Here is an 8,530-nt window from a genome sequence, read left to right as displayed (position 1 = left end):
ACTTGTGTTTTGATTAAAGTTAAGTAAAAATACAAAATAAACTCTACCGAAGAGAATATATGATGCGCGCGCAAAATTTCGCGCCACTTTCGCCCCTACTGTGCTGGGTGGCTGAAGAGGTGCCGTTCTGAGAGAAGGCGCTTTGTCACTCGCAGGCATTACCAAGAGTTTTTTTAAAAAGAAATCAACGCAACATGGTGCGAACGAAGGCAGACGGTGCCAGCCGAGGTAAGTTGCCACTAGTTGGTCACGCTTTACTTAGTTCAGAAAATGAGGCGGTCTTCTTCCAACTGTGTGTTATATAATTTTAAATATCCTCTGTAGCCGTTGGTGCGAAGTCCTTCAGGAAAAGCCTGAGCAGTCCCGGAAGTGCCTCCAGTTCGAGCTCGCCGGGGTCTCGCAAGACGAAGGGAGGTATGTGACTAGAAATACCGCGGAGGAGCCCGCGGAATTGTGTGCTTTTTTCACAAAACATGGATGACGTCTTACCCTATGGCTGCAAGCTAAATCGTGTGCTGTTTAAGCGCAATGACGTTTTGTCTTCGTAGTGACAGTCGTTAGTTGTCGCACGAGCGCTGACGCAAATCTGCGCATACTTACTCAGTAGTCTACTAAGGGATACGTCATAGAAAGGATGACTTGTTATGAAATGGTGCCTTCCGGTCAGTTTTCTCTAGAGTTTCTGATAAAACGGAAAGTAATGATTGCATGAAATACTAAAACTTCAGTTTCGGACTGCGGGTAAAGGTAGACGCCAATTCCCGTGAACTACCACCCGGTTGTTTTATACAGTTTTGTGTGCGATCAGCCTGTTTTTTATGCCGCATGGCAAGCCAACGTATAACGCAAAAAAAAAGCACCTACATGCACTTCAGTTTAATATCTGACGTTTTAAATCAGATATTAAGACGTTTTAAGTGCGAAAAAAAAAAACCCATGACAACCTCTGTTCTAACCCAGGCCCGCTGAAATACACTTTAAATACAATAATTTTTGGGAGGGGGGGGGGACGTTAAGTGTGGTGATCTGCAGTAATTCTCTCGTCTGAATCCAATCTTAAGGCCAGAGAAGTACATATTCAGTACTGACGTCAATCGGCATCTGTTTTCTTGTGTGACGTGGTATACAGTGTACATTTACAATAACTACGTGCTACGACTGAAGGATGTCGCCTTCCCTGGTAATTTCACCAAAATCTGAAGCTGTGCACATGCACCAAGAGATGTAAAAAACTTCGTTTCCCATTCTCGACATGCACGAATCTGATCCGAGGTAGGGAGGGGTAGGCAGAGGCATGTACACCTTTGCCTTTTATTACTTTAAGAGCAGGGTTGGCTTGCAGCCTTCCCAAAGTCGCCCACCCAAGGTCGATCTTCCCTTCAGTAAGCATGACCATGATAGCGTCACGAAAAGTCACAATGTGAACTGCTTCCCCATAAAAGAGTGAGTTTAAAAATTTGACGAATTAAAATCTACATCCCCCAAGATTTACTAACAATGTGACCAGTGGTTTCGGATGGCGAAGTATTTTCTTCACATCGGTGTTCTTGTGCGTTCATTACAAGTTCACTTCAATCACATGACCCAGTCAATCACTCCAGTATGACGTGACAGAGGCTGCAGAGATGAGAGCTTTCTGTGCTTCATTATTAGATGGTGTCAGTGCATATAGTAGATGCTGTACCTTTCTTGTGTAACGAGTAGTAAATCTGCTTGGCATAACAATCGAGTGTGTGTGCATTAAGTAGAGGTATCCGCTGTGAAAGGCACCTGGCATGGTTGAATTTGTCGGGTATGTGTGGCACATGTGCAGGATTGACCGTAACCTTCGTTTTGACAAGCACTGATGCACTGCATTTGCACAAGAAAGCAAGGTGACATGGTAAATGTGCTATTGGAAAATGCACCAATGAATATGTTTACTGCCAACATTTGCTCAACAAGAAATCTTGTTCCGTAAGAGCCTCATTCTGCAGAAGTTGTGAAACTTCTATGATGCAGGCCATGTCAGGGCTACCAAGAAAGCTGCAATGCCGGGCTTTTCTGTAGGGTTGCAGCAGTGTGGGTTTAGAACTTGTAGGCAAGAAATCTTCACTGGTTACATATGTGAAGTTTTCTTATGCAAACACAACTGTATTTCAATACATTTAGTTGAAAAGTGCTTTGAACTGGTTCACGACTGCCACATTTTTTCTGCTCATTGTACTCTATAATAAAGTTCGATATCTATGATGCTGCTTCGGAATGGCTAGTTAAATTGCACGAATTTGATGAGCTGGAATATAACAAAATATTGGTTATAACAAAGTTAACAAGTCTTGTAATATGTTGTGAATACACCTTTATAACAGTTTTATGCATGATGAAACTTGGTTAAAATGAGGTTTCAGTGCAGTTTATCAGCTTGCAGGGTGGCTGTGAACTTCAATTTCGCCAATGCTGCTGGTGTTAGCAAGTGTTTTATGCTCAATCTTCGACCAAAAAAATGCAGCAATGCCACCCATGTTTTGCTCATGAAAGTAGATGTTTCGGATAGAAATGCATTAACTGCCATTGTTTAATTTCAGACAAGTATGGAGGTGGAAACTCCTACTGCCCCCGGCCAACACCTTCCTGGCAGAAAGAAATTTCGAAGTTCCTGGTAAAGGCAAACACACCTGACACAGCGTCGACTTCAGGCGCATCTGACAGCGGTGCATGTGGCAGCTCATCTTCATAGTTACTGGCTGTCGCACTTTCGTTTTTACTTACCGAGTGACATCCCTCATTTTAAAAGTGCTGTATATATGCATGCTTTGCAATGTGAATAAAGAGACAACTTGAGGCTTCTGCAACATTCTGCATGCTTTCAGTTTATTCTCTCACCACTCACACAAAAAGCAGAAACGGCCTGGAGTGACTAAACTATCTTCGTAAGAGAAGGATGGGAGGAGAAGGGAATGGTTTTTACTCAAAATTTAAATGACAAGTATCTCATTTTGGTACTAGAAAAAAAAATGCAGCTTTCTGGCACACACTGATTATCACAACAGCTTGCGTTTGTGTGTGTATACAAAGTTCAGCTTCAGCACAAGGCTATCTGTGTAGCATAATTGTCGCACACCATTGAGAAGGGGGTTCTGGAATGAAACTTTTTTTTTTGATCTGGCTTCCATCTCCCAAGAACTTCTCATGCCCAAGCAAACTTTCCCTTCCATTACATCTTTGGCTTGCCACACAGACTAACGAGCACTACAGCGAGCGAGAGGAAAAGACGGCAGCAACATTACTAGAGGTAATGTTTCCTCGGCGAAAAATGCTTTGAAACCACCACACACCCATCTACTTCAGAGGATAGACATTAGGCTGTGTGTTTACCACAGTTCATCATCCACTGAACTCTTTTTAGCACCCCCTTTTGTAGAATAGGAGGGAGTACTACGGTCAACGCAGTTCTACCATAGCCAGGCACTTTTTATTGTGCAATCCTTAGTGTTATTGACAATATTTAGCATGTCCTAAACAATACGGCTGGCTGGATAGCTTTCCAAACTCCTTCCTACAGTTTTCAGATACCATTGAAATCGAGGTACAAGCATGCTGAAACAGCAGAGTCTGTGCTATCTAAAGAAATAATGTTGCAGACAGTGGCCAAGCTGGCTGTCTGATGCATTTTTTTTTTTTACAACAGCTGACTAAATTTTATCCAGCCACTTTTCGCCAGAACTTGTCAAAATGCCCTGCCCGATGTATTGTCTATAGCGGGGGCAACATGCTATTGCGGCTGTCTGAGCTCGAAGTATCACATCCACCTATATAATAATCGTCGATCAGACTCATTTAATAATGTCCAGAGGGAAAGGAAATAGTGTCATGGCAGGGCCCATTTCATGCCCCCCCAAAAAAAGAACAGCAGAAAGAGCAAGTCCATACGAGTTTGCAACCCTGGGCAGCTGGAACAGCTACCTGAGCGACAATGAAGAGCACTGTGGGATCACATATGCAACACAATGAAACAATTGAGACACAAAATAAACACATCCACCGGTATTGCATTGTTCCATGCTACAACTATTTAGAGAACTACCATGCAACCAAGACCAGAAACTAAAAAAAAAAAAGAACAGTAAGAGGTGATAAGGGGAGGAACACACAACAAAAGGGGTCCAGAAATAATTAAAACCATTAAAGCACACCACAATTTGCTAGCAGCACAAAAAACACAATTTGCTAGCAGCACTAAAGAGATGAATTTGCCACATCGCTTGCCACCTATCGTATTGTGCGCTGATCAATGTGGGTGAACTTGGAGAAAGGCGATCTAAGGAATGCACACACACACACATTAAACACATTCACAGAGGCAACAAGTAATATACATATGCGACAGCAGTGTGCATGAGATCAAAAACCATTCATTCCAGTGTAAAAAGAAAGCTGATGTGGAGAAAGCGAGAAAAATCAGGAAGATGGGGTGTACTGCAGAGACAACATGCGTGTGATAATTGGGCGACTGTAAGCAGTGCCTCAACAAAATGACTAAGTACCACGGCAGAAACGACATGCTGAGAAAGAACAAAAAGCGCCAGAAACCACCAGATTTCAGCTACACTTTAACAACGTACTTTCCTTTGCGTCACTGCCAAGGCTGCAAAGGCAACAAATGGTCCATGCACAGACAACTTCCACCATCTTTTTTACTATAAGTGCTGTGAGAGCAGACATCAACAACTGTGCTTGTAACATGCCCAGATAAAAGAGAAGATTGAAGAATGAAAAAAGAAAAGGGGGGGAGAGAGGAAAAAAAAAAGCAGTGGCATCTCTTGTTTCACCTATTATGTTTTTTATGTACAAGGCAGCATAGATAGATGTATTATACACAAGAAGGAAATCGGCGCACTCCGTTACAGTGATCACATACATGGCATAGAATTTGGGGTGGGCGTGGAATAGAGAGACGAGAGAGGCCTTCATCGCCACTAATGTCTGTATTAAATCAGGACATCACTCTCGCGCCTACGACCTTGGCTTCCAACACTCCCAAATGTTGCAACAGCCTTAAACCTGATTATTACGAAAAATAATAAGACAAAGCACAAAAATAAACTAGGAAAGACTGGTACAAAGAACGATGTGACATCAAGAGGAAAAAGAACAAACTATTCTTTACAATTTGTACACTGTGGGAAACCACACACAAATTTTTTTCCTTTTCTTTTTTTGCTTTTATGTGGAGGGGAACAGGCCAGAAGAAGACTTTCAAGCACACAGACCCTCTCTACTTACTAACGTCATCCTTTACGAGCACGACCAGCAAGCTCCTTCACACATGTGCAACTTGTCTTCCTTTTCTTTCTATAAATCCCGCCCTGCATCTGTGCTCAACAACCAACGCTTGCTCCGGCCACCGTCACTTGGTGACTTGACTACTCTCTCTTCGCACAGATATGCACCAGGGATGCATTTTTTTGCTTGACACGTGAAGACTATAGTGATGTCACGTGCCAGCTAGCAAAAAATGTGACGCGGCTGGGCGTGAGGAAACACCGCTCAGTTTTCTTGCTTAGTGGGAAAACATTTGTTTTCTCCCCCTCTCTACTGCTAAGAGTTACCAGGACTACTCAAACTCGCACTATCTTCAGCGCACACATTATCAACGTGTGCCTGATGCATCAGACGACAACGGCGAGAGGCCTGCAAAGGCATAGCGGCATTAAAACAAAAACCTAACTCGCCAGCGAGCCACAGTTTCTGTTAGAACCAAAAATTTTGTAAAAAGCAGAAAAAGTAATAAGACTAATAAGACACCTATTTAACAAAAGAACTCTCTCGTGTCATCTAGGGCAAATGGAAGGTGAGACAAGACAATGTCATCCTCCCAGGCAGTATAAGAAGTTTTTTGGAGGCCTCTAAAGTGAATCCTTCGTACCCTTATCGTTACATCTGAGAACCTCAGAACTGCCATAAATATTCGTTCGACAGCTCTCTTCAGCAGCTGGAACTGCAACAGAGGGGAAAAAAAGAAAATGGCCGACTGCTGCAAAACACCACCGTAGATAAAGTTGTTATGCATTCACAAGATAACTGGCAACTTATGACAGCACATGTCCATGGGTGTGTAGTAACTGGCAAGACAGGTCACCTGGTAATGAAACAATATAGGGACAAGAAAAGGGTGGGGGGGGGGGGGGGGGACTCGGACAAGTTCTACCATCTTGTAACACTGCCATTGCACAACAGCCCTAGCAACAGTTGGGCCACTGCAAATACCTTCACAGAAAAGGGGAAAAAAATAAAACAAAATAAAGAAAGCCCTGCCTCTTGTCTGTTCACCATGCGAGTAAGAGTGCACAACACGTCTGACACAGTGGCAATGTGCCCCTCTCGGAACTGACCGAGCATCGAAAAAGAGGTGGGCGACACGTCTCTTCCTCAGCAGTCCGGGTGGTTCGTGAGGCATGGTGGGGAGTGTCTGGTATAAATAGCGCGGTGCCTTCAGAAGGCCGAGGACGAGACATGTGGTGCACCAGCAGCCACCGTGGCGTGCGGGGGGGCAGCACAGGGCACACTCTCCTTGGAATCTGAAGGGGACGTCCAGAGCAGCGTGGCCTCCTGGTCAGGTGTGGCCGAAGCCGCTAGGGCCAGTCACTTCTGGCGCCCTATTTTTTTCTTCTTCTTGAAGAAGCAGCAGCACCTGTAAAAAGTCACGGCATGGGAATTATCAGCTTCACAAATGATATTGGTCAGTTGGCCAGACAAAAGCTCTCAGGGTTATTCAAGCACTTGCCTCACACAACTCGAAGGCAATTCGACTACTATTGATGCCCTGCCCCTGAAAGCCTTCCGACTTACAGTCAGATACAACTTTAGAAGTACGGGGCATTTCCTCCTGAAAGGTGGATGCACACAATCCGGCACCAGTGGGCGTGCGATTTGGACTGATATTATGAACTGGACGCCTAGTGGCCCCGCCTTCAAAAAGCACTATCACTATCAAAGCAAAAAGCACCATCACTATCAGCAAAAACTAGCGCAACATGCTGTGTTCAGCAAGCACGTGCATTTGCGTTTCCATTCCCGTTTTACGCGACGTGGCAGGAACACCTGGAGTCTCTTGTCTAAGACTCCAAGCATTGCTGCTGCATCGCGTAAAATGCAAATGGGAACACAAACGCACGTGCCTGCTGCGATGGCGTTTGCCACGCACAGCGGGTTGCGTGCGTTTTTACCGCTATTGAATTTATACACTTATTGAGAGCATGAGAGGGAGTACACTTAAGCCTCATTAAAATGCAGTTGCATCTTGCATGAAAACAAGTTTGTTATATTTGAAAATTCTTTATAAAGGTTTATTCCTTTATTCCTCGCACTATATCTGTTGCAAGACTATTTTTCATTTCCTTTGTTATAACGAATATTTCGTTATACTAAGGTTTAAGTATGTTTCTATAGTTGCGGTGGTGATCGACTGCTCTGCTTCCATTGTCTTGTAGGGGGGGGGGGGGTGCTCCCCACACTTTTTAATTTGTATCCGACCATACAGTGGTTTTGTCCTCTCTATGGGATCGAGGCAAGATTTATGCACTTTATGTGCCTTCGGGACCAACCCACCAAGCTGCGACGTCATGTGATGAAAACAGCATGTGACACCATGTTTACCACCATGCTGTTGTGATTACACGATGTTGTTTTGCTTGACTTACGTTGATGCTGACTGTAACTTTTCCTGTTTGATGGGGCATCAAAAGCCTTCTATTTAATAATTGGTAAACACCTTACTTCTTCTTTTCGATTTCAACTATGATATACTCAACACTCATTTGTTCCCTGACCCATTCTGCTCTTTTCCATAAAGGTTACACCAATGTTTTTCCTTTCCATTGCTGACTGCCTCGTCCTCAATTCAAGTTGGGCTCTCTTTTTAAGCCTTTTATTTTTTTCCTCCATTGGCAGGGGTGGAAGCAGGTTTCAGTCTTCTGGGGCAACTCGGAGAGCAGGAATAATGCAGTTTTGGGGCAGCTTTGGAGTATCAAAGCGTGCGCTTGGAAGAAACACAAGTTATTTGGAGCATATTCCTGGATTTAGACATCATTGTTAATTAATTAGAAATCTGTTTTTAATTTCTGAGAAGCAACGAGGTTCCAGCGGCTCTTAGTAAATATTTAAGGCTGATGAAGCAACTACACTCGCCAAGAAATTATATATATTGTACCGAAGCATAGTGGCAGAAGGTTGAACGTGTTGCGAACTCGCTGTGCATAAAGAAATTTCAACCAGTGGAGTCGTCACTTTGTTCAGTTTGCGGCATAACACTTCACTGATTATACAAATAGCGGCACCTGTGTCGACAAGAGCAGTTGTGGCGAAACCGTCCACAAACACGGCAATCTCGTTAGGGGGCAAAAGATGAGGCCTTGGAAATTTTGTCGGTGGCGCAGCTCTTGCCTCAGGAACTGCGACTGTTAGTTTTCCTCCTGGGCGTGGTTGGAACGGCGAAGCATGGGGGAAGGAGACCGAAGACAGGGTGAAGGAGATCGACGTTGGCTGATGT

At 44.0% G+C, this 8,530-nt stretch overlaps 2 protein-coding genes across 2 annotated transcripts in view; one reads left to right on the top strand and one right to left on the bottom strand.

Moving 5' to 3' along the window:
- The first annotated feature begins 73 nt into the window (after positions 1–73).
- Positions 74–2,834, top strand: LOC119187777 (PCNA-associated factor). The gene is made up of 3 exons (XM_037435858.2): positions 74–228; positions 325–414; positions 2,568–2,834. The coding sequence occupies exons 1-3, from the start codon at positions 195–197 to the stop codon at positions 2,717–2,719; spliced, it is 276 nt and encodes a 91-aa protein (XP_037291755.2). The 5' UTR covers positions 74–194; the 3' UTR covers positions 2,720–2,834.
- gish (casein kinase I gish) overlaps positions 2,833–8,530 on the bottom strand; it is a 54,473-nt gene continuing 48,775 nt past the window's right edge. The window contains exon 10 of the mRNA XM_037435849.2: positions 2,833–6,673. Within this exon, the coding sequence (XP_037291746.1) occupies positions 6,625–6,673 (49 nt within the window). The 3' untranslated portion in view covers positions 2,833–6,624. The remainder of the gene's footprint in view (positions 6,674–8,530) is intronic.

Source organism: Rhipicephalus microplus, chromosome 1 (genome assembly GCF_043290135.1).
Source record: "Rhipicephalus microplus isolate Deutch F79 chromosome 1, USDA_Rmic, whole genome shotgun sequence".
Taxonomy (NCBI): Eukaryota; Metazoa; Arthropoda; class Arachnida; order Ixodida; family Ixodidae; genus Rhipicephalus; species Rhipicephalus microplus.
Note: the sequence above shows the minus strand (reverse complement) of the source record. Positions and strands in the feature narration are given on the sequence as shown.

What these genes read in the sequence shown, in the direction of transcription:
- LOC119187777 (XM_037435858.2), top strand. Translation starts at nt 195, where the DNA reads ATGGTGCGAACGAAGGCAGACGGTGCCAGCCGAG. An exon ending in GGCAGACGGTGCCAGCCGAG is followed by an intron (nt 229 to 324) that starts GTAAGTTGCCAC and finishes TATCCTCTGTAG; the next exon opens with CCGTTGGTGCGAAGTCCTTC. An exon ending in GTCTCGCAAGACGAAGGGAG is followed by an intron (nt 415 to 2,567) that starts GTATGTGACTAG and finishes GTTTAATTTCAG; the next exon opens with ACAAGTATGGAGGTGGAAAC.